The 25537-nt window shown below is 37.6% G+C and overlaps 1 protein-coding gene across 3 annotated transcripts in view; it reads left to right on the top strand.

Annotated features, from left to right (window-relative positions):
• The window catches only part of ATP8B4 (ATPase phospholipid transporting 8B4 (putative)), a 288632-nt gene that overhangs the window by 216230 nt on the left and 46865 nt on the right, over positions 1 to 25537 (top strand). For all 3 annotated transcript variants that reach the window (XM_027572559.2, XM_027572558.2, XM_027572557.1), the window contains 6 exons: positions 1283 to 1471; positions 7407 to 7522; positions 10823 to 10987; positions 12000 to 12111; positions 13906 to 14011; positions 23688 to 23832. In XM_027572559.2, coding sequence (XP_027428360.1) covers positions 1283 to 1471; positions 7407 to 7522; positions 10823 to 10987; positions 12000 to 12111; positions 13906 to 14011; positions 23688 to 23832 — 833 coding nt within the window. The remainder of the gene's footprint in view (positions 1 to 1282; positions 1472 to 7406; positions 7523 to 10822; positions 10988 to 11999; positions 12112 to 13905; positions 14012 to 23687; positions 23833 to 25537) is intronic.

The raw sequence follows: 25537 nt of genomic DNA, 5'->3' as shown, positions 1-25537 counted from the left end.
TAAAATGTTTTATACAGAATCTGTAGTTGTTTGTAGCAGAGAAGTTGGTCCTGGCACCTAGTTTACCATGTTGCCAGAAGTGGAAGTTATATAATTTCATAGGTAAATCAAGTAATTGCTTTAATTCTTTTCCCTTTTTGAATTTCAAAATTAATTTATGCCTACCATATAAGGGAAAACCACACAGTACAAAGTTTATAAAGGCAAAGCTAATAATTTCTTCCATGAACTCCTCCAATCTCACCCCTACAGTGGTAACCAATGAACATTTGGTGTGCATCACTTTACCCTTTCCACCTGTGTGTGTGTGTGTGTGTGTGTGTGTGTGTGTGTGTGTGTGTGTGTGTGTATGAATATACATGATAAGTAGGTGGTTTATTTTTTATGAAAAGGAATCAGAGTATACACATTAATATGCAATTCATTTTTTTAAGAATTTATCTTGGGCATTACTATAACTCAGTAAATATGGATATAGCTCTGCCTACTTTTTCTAATGTATTTTTACAAAGATAATAGAATTTTATATAGAAGGTTTTACCTTATACATGCTGTATTTTTATGGCTTTTTGTTTTTTGTTTTAGTTTGTTTTTTTGGCTCATTTCATTATTTTTCTTTCTTCTCCCCTCTTACTCCCAGCCCAATACTTTCACAATATCAAGCACCAAGAATGAACACCCCAGTTTGATTTCAAGGGTATCTTGTATGCATTCTCATAAAATGATTATTAATAGCAGACTGAAATGGAATTTGGAATACCTGCTCTATTACTCTTTGGCTGTGTGATCTTGCAAAAATCATATAACCTCTCTAGTCATAGGTCAGTGGCATAAAGTGGAAATAATAATTTTAATAATCCCTACCTCAAGCCTTTCTGTGAGGATTATGTGAGTTATTTCATATTAAGTGTTTTAGTTTGTGAAACTTCCACTGCACATCTCTAGTCACTGAAAATACAAAGATACAGCCTCTGACCTGAGAAACTTTCAGCATGGTGGAAAGGGAGATGCAGAAATGGGTATTTTTGTATAAGATGACAAGGGCTGTGGTGGTGGTATGCCTGGCGTCCTGTAGTATCCCGCAGGACAGGCACTTGGTCCAGCTGGTTGGCAAGTAGAAAACTTCTGATTTCTGGATGAGGTGACGTTAGTATTGGCATTCTGTGAATGTTAGCGATTATTCTCAGTATTAACGTATTTGGTTTTTTTCCTTTTTTGTTTAATAGATTTTTTTTTTTTTTTTTTTGCTGTTGTTTAACATGATAGTTTCTTTTCCTTTTAGGGCAGCTGATTTACCAAGTTCAGTCACCTGATGAGGGGGCTTTAGTGACTGCTGCAAGAAATTTTGGGTTCATTTTTAAGTCTCGAACCCCAGAGACAATAACTGTAGAAGAATTGGGAACACTGGTTACTTACCAACTGCTTGCCTTCTTGGACTTCAACAATATCAGAAAAAGGATGTCTGTCATAGGTATGGCTGGCAGCTGAGCTTATGTTTGACCTTTTAATGGTACTTGTTACATTGCTGCTTCTCAAGAATGATTTCACTCTTGGTTATGTACTGAGAGTTATGATTTTTTGTGTGACTTTATGAACTTTTCATTTTCAACTTAGCCTTAACACTGCAGTAATAAGTATAAGTAATATATAAAAGTGCTTATTAAGTCCAGCACTATTGTAGTTGCTCCTCATGAATTAACTGATTTAACGGTCACAACAACCCTATAAGGTAGGTACTATTATTTTTATGCCCATTTTAAAGATAACAAAACTGAGACACAGAGGATTAATAGATCCTCAAATACTACTCCTTGTGTTTCCTAGAGATGTTTCCCAGTATAACTGCTTTAGTTAAGGCTCTCACCACTACTTATATTATTGCAGTATTGTCAAAAACTTAATACTCTGTGTTGGTGCCAGGGTATTCTTTCTAAAACATTGGCCTGATTTTGCCATAAATCCTACATAAAATCCTTGGTGGCTTCCTAGAACTTAGAGGGTAACATTTTAAGCAGGATGGTCAAGATTATTTACAATCTGACCTCAATCTACTTCTCTTCTACTTCCCCAAACTTCCCAAGCCTCATTAGATCTTGCCATTCCAGGCATGTATTGTGTACTTTTACCCTTTGTGTGTGCTATTTTCTCTACCTAGGATTTTCCTCTTGCCTACTTCTCTTGGAAAACTTCTAGTCACCTGGAAATGTCCAACTTAAATGTCCCCTACTCCCTCAATTCTTTTTCTAGTCTCCAAATAACTGCATTCTTCTCTTTCTCAGAGCACCTTGTTCATAACACCAGTGTGCTACCAGCCCCATGATACTCAAGATCTTCCCAGTTGTTAGAGTATGTGCTACGTGAGGGCACTACTGTGTTTTAGTCATCTTAAAATGCCCAGAGCTTAGCACGTAGTAGATTTTCTATAAATGTTTGTTAAATAAGATTTAACCCAATATGCTGTAATTTACGAATATCCTGATCATCATATTAAATCAGTTTCTACTACAGGAAACAGGTGTATACATGGTAGGTTTTTGGCCTCTAACTACCTGAAACTAGCTGTGGGAGATTGCTCTCAGCAGGTAAAAACCAAACATCATCTGAGGATGTTTATGTTTGTTTGTTTGTTTGTTTATTTCTTTATTTTTGAGCAGGCTGTAGGCAGTCCTCATTGGTACTGCTGAAGAGCACATATGCTGCTCTAGGCTTTGGCCTAATGATGTATTAGCAGAAGTAATCTTCTATTTACAGCATCAGGGGAGGTGTTACTAATGTTGGGTTGGCCTAGAACTGGCTTCTCTTTGCTATGAAGGTGTTGACAAAAACCTAAAATTGCTACACAGGGAAACTTTTGGCTTTCCCACAGCATCAGTCACCACTACGGGCTATGGAGAAATCACAGCCTAACCACAAACTTCAGTTGTGGTTAGGATTATATGGATCCCATATAAAGAAAGGTGATGTTCCACCACAGAATGCATGGAAGGTTGTGGGCTTTATTTTGGTTCTGTTTGGTTTTCAGTCAGGAGAATTTGAAAGAGGGGCTCCACTAGGGTAGAAAAATCTCTGATAATAAGGCACAAAAAAACAATGCTGGTCTCATGACTGTCACATGGCTTGGTCTGTGGGGACAACACCCTGATGTGAGGACTCACATATTTGCTGCTGTTGCTTCTCTCCTCCTCCTTTTCGTCCTTCTCTCCCTCCTTCTCTGCTTCCTCCTCCTTCTCCTCTTCTTTTTCTTCTTCCTCCTCTTTTCCTTCTCTTCCTCCTCCTCTTTCTTCTCCATCTCTGTTTCCTCTTTCTCCTCCCCCCCTTTTTTTGAAGGGGGCGCTATCATTGATTGAATCATAAATGTATAGTTTTGATACTAGTACTACTTTCATTCCAGGGCAAGAGCCCTGATTTAATTCAGGTACCTCAATAAAAATAGATTTCTATAAAGAATTTTGTCAGAGGGTATAGAATCTACTATATTGATAAATATATAGATCTTGTTATACAGTTTTAAAAGGACCAATTCTCATTATGTAAATGCAAATACGGAGATAAAATTCAAAGATACTAATTAATAGAGGCAAGTGGCAGTAAACATTAAGGAAGAATAAATTAGGCTAGCTCCTTCAAAAACCCTTGTAAGATCTTTAGAAAGAGTTGCTCAACTCTAAACTTTTTAGAGAGGATCAAAATACAAATCACACTGCCATATAACAGGCATTTCTCTGTGTGGACATATGAACAGCCATCCAACTGAAATATGGCAAAATAGAATTACTCATCACCCTTCACAGTGTTGCTATTGCATTTACTCCTATAGCATACACCTGGAAACCATTTCTGACCTTTTTCTTTTTATGTCACAAAGGCATAGCTTCTGCTTTCAATGAATTCTGCATAATTATAATTCAACTCAATTAAGCAAATATTTAGTAAGTGCCTACCATGTCCTAGGAACTTGATGCTGGGGGAGAATGTGGAATTGAAAAGTGTTCTGTGTGATCGCACCCAGGAGAAGATGGTGAAATAGGGTAGGAAATAGGCTGGAAAAGGACAGGTCTTAATGATTCCTGTTTATGCCATGTTAAGCGTGTCCAAACTTGATCTAAGGGCATATGGAGGCTATTGCAGGATTCTAAGCAGTAGTGTGAAGATGACTCTGGCTGGATTACAGAAGAGTTTGGAGAGAAGCAGGGTTGAAATGAATAAAACCATTTGGGTTAATGTGATAATATAGGCAAGCGATAAGATGATGAAGAGAAATTCATGGCTGCAGTTGGGTGTGTGGGTGGTGGAGGGGGAGGAGCTTCGAGTATGGCTGGATATCTGATTTGGGAGACTGAGTGAATGGTGAAGCTGGTTATTGAGATGGAGACATAAGAGAAATACCTAGTTATTGGAGGATGATAAGGTGTCCAGTTTGAGTTTGGTGTGTGTGAGCACATCCAAAAGGAGATATCTAATTGGTGGTTGGATGTACAGATTGGAAGGGAATGCTGGAGATAGATTTGGGCATTAAAAGCAATCATTCTGTCATTGGAACCTGAAGCCATAGAAATGAATGTGACTACATGGAGATTGGAAGGGGAATTAGATCCTAGGAAAATCTTTGAAGAACACCAATATATAAAGGACTGGCAATGGGAGAAGAATTTATAACTAAAAATCTATGATTTTTGCCTGGACTCTGCCCACATGTTATCTTGACCATTTAAAACTGTTGTTCTTTTTAATTTAATTTTTTTTTTTTCCAAGAGAGAGAGTCAGGGGGAGGGGCAGAGGGAGAGAGAGAATCTGGAGCAGACTTCCCACTGAGCATGGAGCCCAACACGGGGCTCAGTCCCATGACTCTGAGATCATAACCTGAGCCAAAATCAGGAGTTGGATGCTTAACTGACTGAGCCACCCAGGCGCCTCTCTTTTTAATTCATTTTAAAAAGGCTAACTTCTGAAATAAGTGAGATTTGATTAGCCTTGAGATTTCCTAGCAGAAATGACTAGAAGCCTTGAATGAAGAGATACAAAACTTGCTGAGCTGCAAAAGGAAAGGTTTAGTGAGTAAAATTAAGCAAGATTCCATGAAATTGGATTTACCCAAACTCAAATTTAAAGGAACTAATGCTGGGTTAAGAAAAAAAACATGGAAGAAGTGGAAAATCTTTACTGAATGAGAAACATGTAGATTGAAAAGGACCCTAGAAGTTAGAGTGTTTAAATATCTCCTTTTCATATGTAGAAACTGAGATGAAGAGATGGTAAGGGATTTGCACAAATCATAATTGGTTTGTGATTTCCTAGACCAGTGATTCTCCATGTGTGGTCTAGGGAACCCTAAGAAAACTTGGGAGCTTTTCAGAGGATGCACAAGGACAAAAATATTTTCATAATAATACTAATGTTATTTGTCTTTTTCATTCTTTTTCTCATGAGTATACTGTGGAGTTTTATAAAAGCCACATGATGTGTGATATCACAACAGATTGAACCACAGAAGCAGATATGAGAATCCGACCATCTTTTAAGCCAGACATTAAAGAGAACTGTAATCATGTAAAACAATGCCACTCTCCAAACTAATTTTTTTTTCTGTTGTGGAAATTATAATTATTTTCATAGAAATGTTATTTATGTTAATATGTAATATGTTTATTATCAAAATTATAGTCACTATTATAGTAATATAACTAGTGTCATAAGACCATTGATATAATAAATTTTTTCAACTTCAATTTCTAATATGGTAAATATTAATAAATATAACCCACTTTACAAAAGCCCTGGAGTTCTCACAAAGTTTTAAGAGTGTATAGGGGTTCTGAGACCAAAAAGTTTGAGAACTGATGTCCTAGCCTGGACTATAAACAACAGTCACAGAGAAGTCATACTGGTAAAAGTAGGATGCACATACTTGGCCTTTATAGCTCTGGTGATAGAAGGGAGAAATTATTAAATTGGATTGCTGTAGAAGAAAAGCAAAAGAAAGCTAGGATTAAATACTCCTTCTCCCCCCAACTTGAACAATTAGATAAATTATATATGCTTTTTTCTTTTTCCCCAACGTGGGCAATTAGAGCCAGAATACAAGAACTGCATGAATTCTGGCAACTAGGAGAGCTGACCAAGGGTTTTAGGAGAGAAGACAAGCCCTAGACAAGTCTCAATACAAAAAGTTTCCAGGGTGCATTAAATATATTCAAAGCTAGGAGGACACTAGAATAGATCAAGTCTAAATAAGAGTAAAGATAAGAAGGGAGATTAATTTATTATACTTTTGTATTTATATTCCTTTAAGTCAAGCTCTAAATTTTATATTCTGTTAAATTAATAGTAGTCAGTATTTATGTTCATTTGTGTTGAGGCATTCTACTTTAGAGAAAAGGTACAATTGAGTGGAAAGCATGTAACAATCTTTGCTATGATGAAGCTTGTAATGGTCAGTGTTCAGACCATTACGTTGTGACCCAGAAAGTTGTCTTAAATTGTAGATAATTCCTGGAAAGAAATATATTACCATGTCATTCATATATTCATTCATTCATTTGTTTGTTCATTCATTAGTTCATTCATTCATTCATTCATTCAAACAAATAATTAAGGGCCTAGTATGTGCCAAGCTGTAAAACCAAGCCTACAAATGTAGGCCAAGGATTCTGTAGTTTAAAAAAAGATTTGACAGCAATATGTAGGACAGCCAGGGGAAGGCTTAAAGACTGAAATGAAGGGGATCCTTGTCAGGGCTGTCATTCCCAAACGTGGGAAGGGGGGCAGATTAAAAACATAGCCCTAACTGATACAGAATTCCAGTTAAAAGAAGGTAGAAACTAATTTTGAAAGCCCCATGTGAGGTATGCTTGCAGGCCAGGACTGTGACTGAAAAAATCAACCACCAAGAGTGACAGGGCTTTTCCAATGAGTAAAGAGGGTAAAGAAAAACATCAGCAAGGACTGAAAACTAGTGTGTAAACCATGGCTTTGAATGGCTGGAATTCCATGTGGAGATCATTTGGCATAACAGTGATAGTTGATTCCTACAGTAGGTCTTGAGTTTTGCACTAGGAGACAGGCAGGCAAAGCTTTCTTTCAATTCTGTTCAATCCAGAAGGCTTAATTTGAATTTATCAACCCTTCAAAATAGTAGGCAAGGAAAATGGTAAGGTCATACACATCTGAATAAACTTGTTTTTGAGTTTGGGAAATCAAAGGATTCCAGTAGATGGAATATTTCTAAGTAAATAGAATAGGAATAAGGCCAAGTGACTTAGATAGTGACCTTCTAATTAAAGGCACTGAATATTTTACTACTGGCTAAAACATTATGCCCATTTCCAAATTTCCTGGCTGGAGCCCTAGGAAAGTCTAGTTTTGACAGATTTCATTGATTATTTCCCATGCAAAATTTTTCTTTTCAGTTCGAAACCCAGAAGGACAGATAAAGCTTTATTCCAAAGGAGCAGACACTATTCTATTTGAAAAACTTCATCCATCCAATGAAGACCTTCTGACTTTGACGACAAACCATCTCAGTGTAAGTGCTTCTGTCTGAAGGTTAGCACTATGGCCCTTTGGCTGCTTCCTATGATTAGGTCTAATTTTTAAAATACCAGCAAAATGATCTGACTTTTAAAAATAAATTTTATTATGTTATGTTAGTCTCCATACAGTACATCATTAGTTTTTGATGTAGAGTTCCATGATTCATTGTTTGCCTATAACACCCAGTGCTCTATGCAATACGTGCCGTGCCCTCCTTAATCACCAGGCTAACCCATCCCCTGACCCCCCTCCCCTCTAAAACCTTCAGTTTGATTCCTGGAGTCCATAGTCTCTCATCGTTCGTCTCCCTGCTCCGATTCCCCACCCCCTTCATTTTTCCCTTCCTTCTCCTAATGATCTGACTTTTGAAATAGAAAGCACAGGAAACTGTGCCAGTGAATATCTGGAACCTGGCACATGGACCCCTCTCCTTGGCCTGCTGAAAGTCTGATCAGTCTTACCACAGATGGATTAACACGCAGCAGCTGTGAAATAGCTGCTGAGCGTACGCTCTTGAACTCTGGCCAGGGAAAGGCTCAGGACACCTAGGGAAACCTGCTCTAACTCCTCTGCAGTTTGAGGCTTCTTCCCTTGGAGACTGGTTCTGGAAAGAGGAGCAGGACGGTTGCTTTCTCTTGGGTTCTAATGTGTCTGACACCAGTGGAGTTTCTTATGATTACCCCCCCCCACCCCCGCTGCCACCCAGGGAATAGCTTAGGGTCATGCTTAGATGCTGAGGGGAAAATAGTAGCCAACTTTCTCCTCCAGGGGTCCTTCTGTTCAGGTCATAAATCATGATGAGTCACTTATATTCTTTATGTTGAAGCTACCAAATGCACATACTCTGAGACTATGCATAATTTCTTTACAAAAGCTTTTTGAAGGGAGCAGGAGTAATCTTTAGCATATATATTTATGCCATATAAATTTGGCACATATATTTTGGCAAAAGAATAAGAGTCTATGAATTAATATGAACATTAACCTGGTTTAAACCTGAAGATTCAAGTGTCTCTCTAATATTTATTTGAGGTTCCATTTAGCTGAATATGAACTTTAAGGGCAACTGGTCAAAACTCTCATATCCTCATTGGTTTCTCTCCTTTAAAAAATTATTTGAGGATTCATGTCCTTTGTCAAGCCCTATATTTAATACAAAACATTCCCTGGATCTTTAAAAAACAAACAAATAAATAAAACAAAACAAAAAAATCCCTCTGCCTGACTTTAAAGAATGATGGTTTAGTAATATTGGGTACAAACATAGCTATTGTTTTTGTCTTTCCAATAGAGCATTCTTGATTTTCTTTTAATCTCTTCCAGAAGGCTGGCATGGTCTTTTTAATTTTTTTTTTAATGAAAACAACATTAGAATCATAAGTATCTGATTTTTGCCATTGCTCAAACACCCAAGGCTTTGGATTTTCATACGTTTTCCTTTCAAACTAAAGTATAGGAAGTCTAATTTGGTCTTTTTATATTTCTATGCAAAAGAGGTTTTTTCCAAGTAATGTCAATTTGACTTGCTCTTTGCTTCATTCACTTTATTCATTTTGACTTTAAATTCTGAGGTTTTCAATTTATACTTAATAATTGATTTTGAATTGTTTAATGGTAGGAAATGACCTTGCTTAAATGCTCATTTAGGATTAAACTTGTGATTCATGCACTAATTAAATAACTTAAATCATCTGTCCCCTTTTGTAATGCCATTTTGAGTTGATTCACTGTTGTACAGAACAGGGAGGAAAGCACTGGTCATGCCCAGTGTGGTTGCAAGTTAAAGGCAAAGAAGTGTTTCTGTGAATTAAGGGGACAAAAGATCATTACTAGGCAGTAACTAGATTTTCAGATCAGTAGGGAACCCAGTGGTGGTCTTGCAAAATGTGATTACAATGTCCAGAGTGCTACCAATTGCCTACAAGATAAATTTGGATAATTTTCATGGTCTCTGTGGGCAAAACCACATCATTGCAGCATGCACTGAATTTACTTTCCATTTACTGAATTAGGGTGTGTCATGGTTTAACTTGTGCCTGATCACAAACCTTTGTCTGTTCTATAAGCCAAAACACAACAGAGAAGATATGCTCAGTGGCAATGCCCAAAGGAGAAGAAATTTTATAACACTTGCAGTGTAGAGGCCCATAAAATGACCACTGGAGGCCTAGACAAAGTGGGAGGTTTTTAACATTTCCCCAAAGCAGTCTACATATGTTTCTAGCTAGTGTGACTATGTGAGATACTTAGCAACTACCAGTCTCCCATTTTTATTTACTTATTTTTCCTATTAGAAGGATAAAGCACCAAAGGTATCATTTAAGAAATCATCAGTTTACCGAGACACTAAAAGAAAAATATGACTCTTCAATTCATTTGACCAATTATTAAATACTCCATAGAAATCAGTTTCTCAAAAATAGTAATTTTTAAAAATAACCTGACTTGATGATGTTTTTTAAGTTTCTAAGAATTTTAATTATTAAAATAAAACTTTCATATAGCAAAAAGTAAGAAAATTTACAGATGATCTAGAATGAAAAGTAAAAGTCAGCCTCTACTTCTTGCTTCCCAGAAGCAAATATTTGTATTAACTTTTCTGCCTCACTCTCCCTTTTGCCCCTAGAGGTTATTCTTATAACCTTAATATGCCTCAACTTCTGTTACCTGACCAATGTTTGTTTATTCATCTATAATTGACTTTGACTTTTTATTATGGAAGATTTCAAGCATAAAGAGAAGTAGGACTCAGTTAATTTTAGACACAGCTATATTATTAGGCGGAACATGACAAGACTGATGAGCTGTCATGCTGCCGTCTTTTGAGAGAGCTCCTGTCTTTGTTGAGAGCTGTGGTTCCCCTGAGGATCCTTTCCTCTCCGCTGGAAGTCGAGGGCTATGTGCCATGAAGCAGGCTGGGTCTCTCTTACTGCCAGGAGTGCTTCCTTCATGCAGGGGACAGTTTGGAACCAATCTATGTTGCTTCAAATGGATATCTCAAGTCATGGGTATGGTTGATCACTTCTCACCGAGAGCACTTCGGCAGGCTTTGCAGCTATCTTTAGGGGGAAGGCTAGCTCCCCTGAGTGTTTTAACCCCATAGAAATAAAATACCAAATACAAACATTATATCCCATTTCCAAGGGGATTAAAAAGTTGGGGGTCAGGATGGCCAAGTAATACTCTTGGGACAAAATGAATTTAAGTGAAAAACTTCTTACCCATTATTGTTGCTGTTATTGCCATGGTTACCATTCTTTGATGGTTCCTATATCTATGTCTGCTCTGACAGGAATTTGCAGGGGAAGGCCTTCGAACGTTGGCCATTGCATACAGAGATCTGGATGACAAGTACTTTAAAGAGTGGCATAAGATGCTTGAAGATGCAAGCGCTCTCATGGATGAGAGGGATGAACGGATAGCTGGACTATATGAAGAAATTGAAAGGGATTTAATGGTATGAGCTTAGAAGCATGATGTTTTCTGTTTATAGAAGGGATAGTATGTGTTTAGAGATCTAGCATAGGAATAATCCATTGCCAAATCATCTTGCACATAGCAGCTGTTACCCTTTCAAACACTGAGTCGTGCTTTATACATCGGCTTCAAGTGTGCCATGTGTGGCCCTACAGAGCCTAAAGGATTATTTCTATTAGCAGTAGCTTATACAATTGGAAGTTTCCCCAAAGTAGAAGATAGTGGCATCTCTATTCTTTGTTAGCCTCTGGTATGTCCTTGATGTTGTGTGTTTTGTTTGTCTTTTTTTTTCCTCTCCTTTCTTTATGATCTACCTTTTTGAGCAGGGAAACTTTCCATGAAGAGCAGCTATAGCTCTAAACCATCCTAGGCCATGAGGTTCTGATAATATCTGTGTTGCCCAGACTATGATCTATTTTAGAAACTGCTCTTCCCTGAGGCCCCAGTGGTCAGGATGCTTAGCTATTGTGAGGTACTAAGGAGCATGTTATGTTCATCTCTGGATTAAATATTATGCAAGACCCTTCACTTTTTAGTTTATGATATCTGCTGGTTTGTTAATTTAGCCATTAACAAATTAATTTGTTACTTTTTTGTGATTCTTACTATGAAATTAGGGCTCTCCTTTGGACCTTTCCATGTTGATGTAAGTGGGGAAGAGGCTGGGGAGTTCTTCAGTTCTTAGAAGCCCAATGGCTTCTGATGGTTTATGCTAATATGTTACCTGAGCATATCAGACCCCTCATAAATTCTAACCTCCAGGATCTCTGCCATTAACTGGTGTGACTATCGGTTGGCTTGATTTGGGAACTTCTTCTTGAGGACCTTCCCAACCGATCACTGCACGTAATAAGATGTTTGCTGTATCAATGCATCATAACTTCCTTCTTCAATTCATGTTCCTTGACCTCTAAACTGTGATTTAAAGCCATAGATACTGTGGATATTGTTTGCCTGCATTAACATAAGGTATTCTCTATTTTTCAATGAAGCTACTAGGTGCCACTGCTGTAGAAGATAAGTTACAAGAGGGTGTTATTGAAACGATTGCAAGTTTATCATTAGCTAATATTAAGATCTGGGTCCTCACAGGAGACAAACAAGGTAAATTGAAAATGGATGCTGATGATGTCTTGAAAGGGGGGGGCAATAATTTCTCTGGTAAAATTTTAATTAACCAGAAAGCTTAAATAATTAGATATTTACACAGCCCTTCACATAGGAAAGAGTTGAAATATAAAAAGGAAAGCTAATATATTACAAAAATTTATTATTTAAAACAAAAACTAATGAATTATCTTCTATAGTATACTCTTCAGTCAGTTGTTTCAGCTCAATTGCTTCTTAAATATGGTAGTTTCACCTGTAGGCAACAATGGTATTAAAAAATGTTTATTGTTTCACATGAGCAGTGCCCCCAATCAGGACAGAGAGAGGCATAGCACTGAAGCAGGACATTGGAGACCTCCATTGGAAACACTGGAGACCTAACTACTCCTTTATTTTCTTGATGGTAGGGAGGTTTGGGCATATTAGGGACGGGATCAGGATGGCAAGCTTTGGGGAGACAGGGAAGTGGCTATGTATCAACTGGTGTGGAAATATTCTGGCATTTTATCAATCACCACAGGCATACCAGTGCAACTAGGCTAAATTCCAGGACTGCCCATGTAGTGGTACAATGAGAGCTGACCCACTTTCAAACATGACAAAATGCCAAGTCAGCATAAAAAGAGTCATTATGTTCAGGGTACTGTGTTTCCTAAGAAGGAAAAGGGATCAGTACATTTTGGATCTATTGCTAGCAGTAATGGTTAAAACAAAAATGATTTTATGCTTGGTCATTAGTAAACCAGAATATTTAGTAAATTGGCACATGTGTTTTCAGGATTCTATCTACACATGTTACATACTTTTTAGAACATTGGAGGATTTGTAGATAAGTCAGTTCTCCATGTGTTCACCCAAATCACTGATTACAAAAAATAAACAGTAGAGAGTTGAACTCTGTGGTGTATTAGTAGAGACTTCCTAGAGTTTGACATTGATCAGTGGGTACATTCATAACTATTTACTTAGTTATGAATATACACTAGTTTACTCTTATTTAGCTTTCATTTCTGTGGCTTATATAAAGGATATGCTAAAATTTTATCAATTGCCTTCTGACTTAGGGCAAATCTAATTATCCCACAGAATTGGCAAGAGCCTAATGACTCAATAGAATGAGAAACAAATGACCATACTGAGGATGGGAGGTCTATCTAACTATCCAAGGGTCCAGCTCTATGGAAGTGGAGGAAGGACTGCTCAAAATCATGTACTTCTCCACTTATCTAGTAGCAGCAGTCCTGCATGGTCTTTGAGGTGATAGTCAAATTCCAAACTTTAATTTACTTAATGGGAAAATGGCAGTGTTGCCTCTGGGAGGACTATAAAGCTATTATAAGAACATTTTTTGCTTTCAACTGAACAATTTGTGAGTTTTTTCAATGTGTATACCACATCAGATTAAATAATAGCTAAATTAAGTATTTTAGTTCTCCAAAGGCAGTATTTGGGACTTCAGGTAAAAAGTTTTTTTATTTACACATTTCACTATATCACAGGGCCTTAGGGTATTTTCATAAATACTAATTTTGGGAATCAAGAAGTTTTTTCAAAAACTAGATGAGAAGGCTGAGAATTCATAGATGTTGCTACTTCTCCATGGATTTAACAAGTGGTGAATTTGATCATGGAACCTGGGTCTTTGAATTTAGCTCTGGGTTTCTTGGATTTTATCTCTCATCATGTTCTCTCTGACATTAAAGGGTACTGCCTCAAAACTTTTATGAAAAAAGGTACTTATGTTATTAAATAATGTTCTAACTGAGATGGGTTTTTTTTTTGTATCAGAAACTGCCATCAACATTGGCTATGCCTGCAACATGCTGACTGATGACATGAATGATGTGTTCATTATAGCAGGGAACACAGCAGTGGAAGTCAGAGAAGAACTCAGGTAAGTGTTGAAGGAAAAAAGAAAGGAAGAGAGAAAGGGAGAGATAGTTGAGAAAGTAGAAAGGCCCCTGGCCTTATTTTGGAATAGAATTCTTCCTGCATGTTTCCTAAACTCCTATTCATAAGTTTGACATCAGTAGTGAAACATTGTCTTCAGGCCTCCAACATTTTCCAAGTATTTTTATTATTTTTTAAAATATATATATATTTAAAGATTTTATTATTTTTTGGAGAGAGAGAGAACACAAGCAGGGCAAGCAGCAGGCAAGGGAGAAGCAGCCTCCCAGCTGAGCAAGGAGCCCGGTATGGGACTCGATCCCAGGACCCTGAGATATGACCTGAGCTGAAGGCAGATGCTTAACCGACTGAGCCACCCAGGCATCCCCCAAGTATTTTTAGAAAAGGATTTCAAATCACTTACATTAAATTATCCTTTAAAACTATGTGTTGGTGAGTACCTAGCTCTTATATGATGAGTGATCAGATTCAGTGAGGGCATTTGTTTAGAATAGCAATTCCCTAGCTTCATTTTGGCCCCCCAAATTAAGAATCTCCAGGGGCTGGGGGATGGGGACTTGTATTTTCATAAGTACCTAAATGAAATTGATCAGATAAATTTGAAAAACGCAGCTGGAGGAGATGGTATGTAAAGTTGGAATAGAGTCTTTCAGCATTAAAGAAAGTAGGTATTTTGACACAGTTACTGTTAAACCCAGCTCTATAATCCTTATGAGAAATAGAATGCCATGAAATTTGTGTAACTGCTGCAAATGCCAGAAAATACATAACTGCTGAAATTAGGTAAGTGGACAAACATTAAATTTTGAGAAATAACATTTCCTAAAGTCTGCCAATTTTATCCCTTTTTTCTATTTCATTTTAAGAAGATTTTGAAAGTCTGCACAATTATTTTCCCAGAACTTTAAAAAATGCTGTCTTATAACAATTTTTGCTCACTTATGCTTGCAGTAGCATCTTTAAACTCAATCCATTTTGGGTCTGGCCAAACAGATTATTGCATTAGAGGCAAACTGCTTCTATCTTGCTACATTCTAGATGGGGCTAACTTCCCCTCAACACAACGGTGGAACACCATGGGCTTCCTTAATGTGTTTCCATCATTACGCTTTTGTTCCTGAACCTTGAAAAGAAAGAAAGTCTTAACTGTCAGCACCACCGATTGCTACTTGTAGATCAAATTTCCCAACTTCCACACTGTTTTACTCCCAGTAGAAAACTGCTGTACATGCTGGTTAGAAGATATGATTGAGATTGCAAGTCTTTGCCAAATACATTGGGAAATTGGGGGAAATATTAATAATTTGCTTAGTAATTAATAACAAATATTTTAAGAAAATCTCTTTAAATGACCTTTTTTTGGTGGGGGGGATTTAACTCTTGCTGAGGGAAGATGGATGTGAGCAGATCTAGACAGTAAGGCGCCTAGTGCTAAATGCTTTGAAACAGTGCCCGGGGCACTGTTATAAGCAGGATACATGTATTGCATTTCATTCCCAAAGCAACCCAGTGTTAAGCATTATCATTATCCTTATTTTACAGATCAGGAAGTTGAGGCATGGATAGGGTAAATAACCTGCCTGAAGTTTCACAACTGGCTAGTGGTTCAACTGGTTTTTGAATCTAGTGTCGTCCCAGAGTCTGTGCACCAAATCACTTGCCACATATCTCTCTAAACATATGTTGGATGTATTCTTACTCCCTTTAAATGATTGATATAAAAAAATGTAATTGTTGAGGCATCTTACTGCTTCACTTGAGGTCATACACAGAGTAGTGATGAGAGCAGAATAAATTCCAGGGAGAGGCAGCAGATGTAAGAGGAAGGATATGGGCTTCGTGTTAGCTGGACCCAAGTTGGAATCTTGGCTTCCAACTCATTGGCAGGCTAAGTTACTTTAAATATTCTATTCAACCTCTCTTTGATTTGTTTCCTCATTTGTAAATGGGAAAATATACAAATATCTATTCTGTAGACTTATTCAGGAGATTAAAAGACGTAAGAATGTAAAGATTTGTGGCCATTCAATGAGCATCTTTCTTGCCTTCCCCTTCGCTCCCCACTTCCTTCCTTCCCCTTTATCTCTTTTCTTCAGCCCTTGTTCCCACAACAGGGACTACTTTAATTAACATTTCCCCAATAGACTCCGTGGAGTCTATATTAAAATTATATAAATAATAATAAAATTGTATCAGTCATAATTAACTAGATTTCCCAATATGTATTGTGCAAAGACATAGGCAATCAGCTGCCAGAAGCATGATATACCAGCTTTCTGCACCCAGTTGATGTAATGGTAGCTAAAAATAACACGAAAGTTAAGAAAAAGTGGTGAGTCTATACATTCTTATCATATAGCCATCTATATTTTTATTAACCTTCTTAAGATATTGAAAACAACATGCTAACCTCTATTACAACCTTTATGGATCCCTTCCTCGATTGGTTACATTGGATAAGGATATTGCAGGTTGATGGAACAGCATATACGAAGGCTTAGAAACATGAAGGAAATCATGTTCTATTCTAGAAGCAGTGTTCCATGTTGTAGCTAGGGTGTATGATAGAATTAAAGGTGAGGACCATTTTTTCAGAGACAGTTTGGTGATCGATTGACAAGTGAAAGTGGTTATACTGAATCCTAAAGTCATTGAGTGGATGTGAATGGCTTCTAAGCAGATGAGTAACAAACACAATTCTACATTTATGAAATAACACTCCAGTGACAGGATAGATGGAGTATGTTTGATGGGAAAAATAACAGTATTGGGAGATGCATCAGGGAACTGTTGGAATACTGGAGTTTAGAGATGATGAGGTTGAACTGAGGCAGTGAGCCAAAAGAGTGGAATGAAACTGACAGCTCTTTTGGAGGTAGAATGGATAGGACTCGGAATTTGATTGGATGTGAAGAGAAGTAGGAGCCTACGTCATTTCTAGCTTGTCTGACTTTCACAGCCCAGAATGCACTCAGCTGTGCCCGAACAAAAACTCCTTAAATTTTATAAAACTGAACTTGAACCCCTTTCTGCCTGATGGCAGAACAATTAAAATAGGCACTTTTGGGTAAATTTAGTTCAAGTCTAGGATTCACAGTTGCCCCATCTGTCACTGATCTCATCATCTACCCTGCTAACATCTAGCACTTCCCACTTCTGTGTCCCTGTCTGGTCTCATATCTCTCTGGGTTGCCAGCTGTCCCTCTTGGCTCATTCCACATGCTCCTGGGGAAATAGGAAAAGTATGGCTGCTCTTCATCTGTGTATCTGAGAAGACATGTGCTCTCACAAGGCCGCCTCTGTTCCTGAAATCCCTTTACTCTAGATCTTCTTTGTCACCATACTTCAGTGGCAACTATTCCATACTCAGATTCCCAAAAACTCATCTGAGGATTTCATTACCCACACATTCCTCCATCCACTACTGGTCTGGGGTGTGAGTTAGGACCCAGCTTTCTTTAATGACTCACCAGCATCTAAGCTTCTCTTCGTAGTCCCTTACCTCTAGGCTTGGATGGGCTTTCTACTCTGTTGCTTATGGCAACATCTTATCCCTTGATTTCTTTAAGGATTTGTCTTATGAAACTTGGAGAATGTTTTTTCTTCCCTCTCAAAAAGCCCATTAGCAAAATTCAAGATCAGTGCTGCTATGGGTTTCAAGAGTCTATTTTGGTACTTAAAAAGCAAGGTCTTGACTCTTTTTTGTTCCCTCTGTATTTGGTTCTGTGAGATCTCCTGTTACTATCTCAAGATTTTATCCAGCTACCTTTGGTTGACTAAATAGATGGCATAACTGTCATTAAGTGGAAGACATGTGGAGAAATATGAATTCTTATAAATTGCTGTTGGGAATCCAAGTTTGTAGAAACTTTCTAGAGGGCAAACTCACAACATATTTCAAAATTACATATATGTATGCTTGATCCAATGATCACTACTTCTGGGAATTGTCTTTAAACAAGTGGATAAATGTCTGAATATGTATATAAAGAAATATTGATTGCTGCATCAATTATAATAGAAAATCAGAAAATGCTCAAATACTCGGCCACAAGGGATTTTGTTAATTACCATGACATACACTGGCAATGGGATACTATGCAGTTATTAAAAGTGATGTGTTTATTGACATTGCAGAGGATCATAGGGGAAGAAAGGGAAAAAAATGAAACAAGACGAAATCAGAGAAGGAGAAAAACCATAAGAGACTCTTAATCTTAGGAAACAAACTGAGGGTTGCTGGAGGGGAGGGGGGAGGGGATGGGGTAACTGGATGATGGACATTGGGGAGGGTATGTGTTTTAATAAGCACTGGGTATTATATAAGACTGGTGAATCACAGACCTGTACTTCTGAAACAAATAATACATTATATGTTAATTAATTGAATTTAAATTAAAAAAAAAGAAAAAAATAAATATCTGGGACAAATAAAAAAAAAATTCCCAAAGCACTCCTGGTCATTCTCACATTGTCATTTTAAAGATATGTGTCCTAGTAAATACTTTGGATTTTCCAAGAAGGTAAATACCAAGCTTGGAAAACTTTCTCGAGGATAGGAATTATGTTGTATGCTTTCATATCTTCTGCCATTAGTGGCACAGAACTAGGTATATTAGAGACGATCAGATTTTATTTGATATTTGATTGACAGATTTATTGACTGGCTGAATTTTTATGGTAGAGACTATCGCAGAGACAATTGTTCTTTTTTTTTCTTTTAATATTTTTTTATTTATTTGAGAGAGAGAGAGAGTGCAAGCACAAACAGGGGGAGCAGTAGAGGGGGAGGGGAGAAGCAGGCTCCCCGCCGAGCAGGGAGCCCAGCGTGGGGCCAGATCCCAGGACCCTGAGATCATGACCCAAGCCCAAGGCAGACAGTCAACCCACTGAGCCACCCAGGTGCCCTGACAATTGTTCTTTCAATTTGTTGTTGTTGTGTGCTTGGTAGAGAGATGGTCTAAACATAATTACAATAGAATTCTGACTTCTAAGGAATAGAATTCTGAGAGAAAGACTTCTAAGGAATAATGCTGGATGTTATATGATGTAATTTATACTTAAAATGAAAACAGTTTCTATCATATTTTATAACTTCATATAGGTTAATATAAATTTGTGTCTTCTCTTACTTTTACAATAAAACAATAAAAAACAAAACAGAAAGATGTCCATGATATATTTAAGTGAAAAATGAGATTACAAAATATGCACAGTATGATCCATTTTTTTCAAAGAAAGTATGTATTTGTATATATGTGTGTATATATAACACTATATATCTATATCCATTTTTGTCCTTTACCTACCCATCAAGCTCTCTGTAGAACATACACAATGGTTCTCTCTGAGTGTTGGAATTATGGATCATGTTTGCTTTGTTCTTTATGGCTCTTCACATTATTTGAAATTGTAAGAGTGTTCATGTAATACTTTCATAATTGGAAAAAAAAAAGCCCGAAGTTTTTTTAATGAGAAGGAAAAATATTCAGAGGGGAAAAACAAGGAATTTCTGTCTAGACTAATTATTTCAGGACCCTTGAGGTCATCTTGCTTAACTGACTAGCAAATAATGTTTATTTTAACCCAGACTTGAAGGTAACCCCATTCTCAGAGTCTAAGACAGGGTGGCAATGCATGGTATAAAATTCTGTATAAGAGGAATGAATACATTTGTGGTATGCATTTCCTTAATAGTAGGATTAGGGGAAACAGAGCATCCAAGAAAAATGATTGCCAAAGGTGCCCTCTCTAATCCTAATCTGGGTTACTTATGTCTAAACCCAGAGTTTGGGGAATGAAATATTAAAATCATAAATTTGCACCCTTCTTGTGTTTTCTTGTGTTAATGTTTTTGAGTTCAGTGGGAGTTCATGTAAAAACAACCCAAAAAAGTGTATCAAAAAAACAGGATCTAAGTGACAGTAGCTATTAGAAGGAAATGATCTAAATGGTTCTATTTAAACCTAATAAATGTGCTTAGATTATTTCATAAACATGGATATATAATTTTTATGCATATCATGCATATGGCTTGCTTCAAATTTAATGTAATGAAACCTGTTTTAGCCACTTTGAGTCCTGGGTTAATTTTGCCACCATAACTGTTTTAGTATTAAAGGCATGCCCAGAAATCTACAATTAAACCCTGCTATGGGTTTCTCAGAAGATCATCACACTGATTACATTTCACCAATACATATGTCTTCTGCCCAAAGGAAGACAGACTGGGAATATAATTTTGCTTGGACTTACAGGCAAACTCCATGTTTCATTTATGTTATATTGGTCCCATGTTTTGTTGAAAAAATTCATGTCCGATATTAAATTAAACCATGATGTGACTGTACTGCTTCTGAGAAATATTCTGGTGATATACCTAGGAATTGATATTTCTTCTTTAATCAGCAAAATACATGTTGCACTTTTTTGAGCACTACTTGGTAGAAAGTTAGTTACTTGTTTGAATAAGCAGAGTTCTCAAATGCAAATGGCTCCAGAACCAGGCAGGTAACATTAGTTGTGTGATCTGAGCTATATATGAGACATTAGGGAGTGGTGGAGCCGTTGGTGAAGGTGAACATCATGATGTCCATAAACTCATACAGATTTTTAAAAACACTGTGCAGGCCAAACAAAATGCATCTCATTCCTCATTTCCAACTTCTAGTCACCCAGGCAAAATGTTTTAGTAGGTTGGGTTTCTATCATAAACCAGAACATTTTAGAGTACTAAGAAATCTTGGCAATGTTCTAATACACACTGGTGCAGCTGCCCAGGTTTTCCTAGCTGGTGTCAACAGCCTGATGGGCTGTCCCATTCCCCTAATTTCTAATAAAACACGGGTTTAGGGATTGTCTTATAGACTGCATGGGTAGTAAGGGATGGAACTGGGGCTTAAAATAAAAATTTCATGTACTTCCTCCCTTTCTCTGTTGTTGGCAGTGTGGTGCTGTCCCATAACTGCTCCTCTGGCCTTGTCAGCCTGTGACTGACTCTATATGTTAACCAGTTTAGTGCAGTAGACTGAGAACTAGGAATTTGAAGACCTGGGTTCTGTGCTGGGTCTGTAACTGACTTGTCAAGTGGCTAGAGGACAGATCACCCAACTGTGGGCAAACGAGATGTCAGAGGCAATACCTTGGGCCTAAGCCCAGCTCTCCAGGTTCCAAGCTCTTATATCGAAGTCAGGATTGTCTTCTTTTAAACATGATGCCATGCTTTCAGTCCATTTCCCTACAGGTCCATGCCATGTTTGAACACAGAGTGCCTTATGAGCATACCATCTCTTTTCTTTATAGAGTGCATGTAAGCCAACATGTGCCCAACTGTGCTCTGCTGTGTTTGCGGTGGCACAGGGCTATGAATGCCATGGTCGCCTCAGCCGTTAATGCATTTCTGCATGCCAGCATTCTAATAGACTGCCCATCATTACACAGCTTGGGAAAACACAGGCCTTCTTTTGTTTTAGCATTTGTTATTTGTGTTCTGTGGTTAAGCATTGTGTGTTATGTCTGCAAAAATGTATAGTTCCTATTCAATAAAGGAAGTCACGTGTAGTTTTTCCCCGCCTAATAAATTTTTTTTTTTTTTTCAAGAACCAGGTAGCATTTTAAGAGCTAAGTTCCAGGAAGAGAAAGAAATGATAGCTATAGAACATGGGCAGAGGTCTGAAAATTTGTGAGCCCTGTCTGGTGAGGACGGTTGGCCCATGTGGAGGGCACACAGTAGGAATTTAAGCTGAGCCTGAAAAACTGTCTCTTTTCTGCCTAGAGATGTTAGGAAGACAGTTGAAGGGGAAAAAATCCTAAGTAAATAGAATTTCAGCCAATACTCTCATGAACTTCACCCTTCTTTGGAATGTTTTTATTCTCTGGGGGGAAAACAGAGATTGAGTCATTTATACAGCGAGTGAGAACTTTACTAAAAAGGAAACCTCGGGAGATGTTTGCCCTTTGGTGCTTTCTTAAGACCCAATTTATGAGCTCTGCAGCACTGCCAGAGAAACGCTCGCTTCTGGGGAGCTTGTTTCTCTAGCTTTCTTCATTATATGGGACAGTAAATTTTCCTGACTGTTAGGAGGACTCCTTGACATGATTATCTGATGTAAAAGTCTGATTCTCCCACTAAACAATGATTTTTCATGTCTGTTCTCCACTCCTTCCTCCACCTTAACTCCCTAAATTTCACACATAGCACTCTGACTTTATAAATCTTTTTCTTTGATTCGGCAGACTGATTGTTAAGTGCATGATATCATTCTTAGAGCCAGGGGCATGTAATCTCTGGGTTCCTTGGGTTCTTAAATGCAGGCTGTGCTTTTGGTCTTGGACAGCAGAAGGAGATGTTGAGCCAGAAGATAAGGGTGTTTTTTGTGTGTGTGTGTGTGTTGTGTTTTTGTTTTTGTTTTTAGACTTCTCATATAAATAGTGTTACATTTTCAAATAATTAGAAAGCTAAGGGCTAAAATAATTGTTTTTGTACAGTGAACATTCTCTCCTTCTTACATCATAAAACCATTTTAATAAATGTTTTCTATATAAGATGAGCCTTTGGGGAACAATTTCATTTTGCTGTAAGCCAAAACACCCATTTTTCTGGCCTCCCACTCCCCATTTGCTCCAGGCACTCATTTTATAGATGCAAGTTGTGGCCTAACATACTGGTGGCTGGCTTTGGCACTCATCTTCAGGGAGCATTTGCCTTGTAGCCCTCTGGTTGTGGTTGAAAGTACTGGAGTCTTGTTAACTTGCCCTTATGTTACTTCAAAGCCTGTCATCTGAGGGTCTTCAGAGAGGAAATTTCCCTTCCATTAAAGGCATTATCTTTCCATTTTGAAGAGAAGAGTAAAATGCCTCTTCTAAGCATGTTACGTGACCATACAATCTTTCTCTTAAATAGCAGAGATGGATGAGTGTGAGCAGGATTTTTCTACTGCTAAGTAGATCTGGGGCATTGGAAGCAGTTTCCATTTGGAACGACCCTCTACTCTTGGTGTCTGTATTTTTTTCCCCAGAAGATTTATACTATTGTTTGAGCTGATGTGAGTGCAATTTTCACTTAAAACAGTCCATTATATTCTAATGACTATGCCAATTCAGTAAATGCCATCATTTAGTTTTGTCACATTTTTAGAAAATGTGCTTCTTAAGAGACTGCTGTTTTAAGCCAGATCATATGACATTGTTCTGCAAATTAATGAATTTATTTTATATATTGATGTCCTGGAATTCCTAGAAGGTTTCATCAATTGTCTTTAGTCTTTCCCTTTTCAATATTTAACAATATTGCATGCCAGACCAGTGGTTCTGGAGTCCCTGAAGCTCAGACAACCTTATGGGCCAAATGTATCAAGGGCACCTGGTTCCAGCCCAGCTCAAAATGATAATTTAGATTTAAGGTAATTGTAAACGTTCAAAATTATTCTGTTTTCATTATGTTTACTTTCCTACTTCCTGGAATTTGCAAATTTGCTACGGTCTCCCCATCACTAAGAATCATCCAGCTTGCTTTACTGTAACCGAATCTTATGCCATAGTCTATCTGAATAGTGATGAAATGAATTTACCTCTAGGCCAGTCTCTTGTTAGCGTAATAGGTATGCTCTTTAAACTTGTTATGATTTGTTTCCCCCCCCCCCCCACCCGCCGCCTTCAAGAAAAGCAAAGGAAAATTTGTTTGGACAAAACAGAAGTTCTTCCAACGGCCATGTAGTTTTTGAAAAACAGCAGCTGGAGCTGGACTCAGTTGTAGAAGAAACCATAACAGGAGATTATGCCTTAGTCATAAATGGCCACAGTTTGGTGAGTTTGCTTAAGGCTTTTGTTCTTTTTCTTTATCCCAATAATTGTCTCTTTTGTACTGTCATACTGAGGTCTCCTTTTGTGTTTTCCAAACAAATGACACCACTAGAAACAGGGTATACACAATGATTTCCTGTTTGCAAGGGGAAAGGAAACTTCTGATATATATTTCATACATTATTGCTTGAACCACCACAGTGAAAGGGAGGATCCAAAGAAATACTGTGTTCACAGAACATCAATCTTGTCTAAATGACTGTAGACCATTTAGCAGTATTGTTTAAGTGCTTTTCTAAGGGAGAGTGTCACAGCTCCCTGTTATTTAATTAAAATAATGCAACTGTTGGATGTATTGCAATTATTGCTCTTGCTGATGTTTGTGATTTGGCAGAGCACAACCTGATCTTCATATAATTACCACACCAAATTATTGCCATTAAGATACCTCTGGTGGTTTTTCTAAATAGCAGTATTTTACAGCAATGCCAAACAATTTGCTTTGATTAGGAAATCTGGTTCTTGTCGTAATAGAATAAACTTGCATTGTGCTTTTAATGTAGTTCAGGTTCCAAATCTTGAACAAATATCAAAACACTCTTCTGAGTTTCTAATTTAAAAAACAAAAGCTCTGATTGCACTCCAGTGAAATTATCATTTATATGCACAAAGAGCTAATCTCACATCTTTCCCCAGCTTTGATGATCATTTTTCACTTTTGGAGTTTGGAAAATAAATGTATCTTCTTGTAGACAGTTTCTTAGAGGACAAAAGAGGTTGGATATGAGTATATTGTATTTTCCCCCTTGTGATCAGCTGTCTGTTAGCTCTTAGTGCTTAGAGCATTATCCAGCTGGATTCCAGACGTAATGATGTGTTGCCTTCTACACCATGGAAAGTTACAGAGCTCAGCTGCAGGCCAAGCTCAGTCAAAAGTTTGTCCAGATGACACGAACTTCTCCTTTGCACAAATGAGCAGCAACTGAAAATTATAAGCCTGTCAACTGGGACTTAAAGCTGGTGGCCTCCAAGCTGAATTGCCCAGGGACTAAAAATATGGAAAGTTTCCTAATGAGTTGTGCTTTGACTTTCCCTCAGTCTCAAAGAAGCCAGTGTGTGGTGAGTTAGAGTACTCAGGTGATAATGTATGCTATTTTTTCTTTGTCTCTAAATCTGTTGAAAGAAAAGAGCTAAGATTGATGCTCTTCAAGAGCCCTTTCAGCTTCAAAGCCTGAAGTTTATGAAACCATGAAATGTCATTTTTCATTTAAGGAAAATTGACCACATTTCTGCTGGTATGGTCAGAAGTTTTTTTGTTTTGTTTTGTTTTGTTTTGTTTTTTAAGCAAATCATGATTCCAGTTTGCTTCAAATCTCAATGCTTTGTAGAATGTAATTGGGTCCTTCTTTATCAGAGTCTGAGTCTAGGTTTCACTTGATGATAAGAAAAAGAGACAAAAGGGGACCATTCTAAGAAAGAGAACCAGTTACATGCTTTCTCTTTCAGAAAGGGCAATTATATTTGAGAAAGCTAACTCACTGTTTCCCCTAGGAATCACAGGCCTTGACGTAAGAATTTTCTACATCAGAGTCATGTTTTATACTCATTCACCCATCCTTTCATTGATAGTATTAACATTTATTACATGCCCAGGTCAAGATGTTGGAGCCTGAGGGTAAGGATATGAATAGAACACGGTTCTTGTTTT

The sequence above is a fragment of the Zalophus californianus genome, chromosome 6, assembly GCF_009762305.2.
Source record: "Zalophus californianus isolate mZalCal1 chromosome 6, mZalCal1.pri.v2, whole genome shotgun sequence".
NCBI lineage: Eukaryota > Metazoa > Chordata > Mammalia > Carnivora > Otariidae > Zalophus > Zalophus californianus.
Note: the sequence above shows the minus strand (reverse complement) of the source record. Positions and strands in the feature narration are given on the sequence as shown.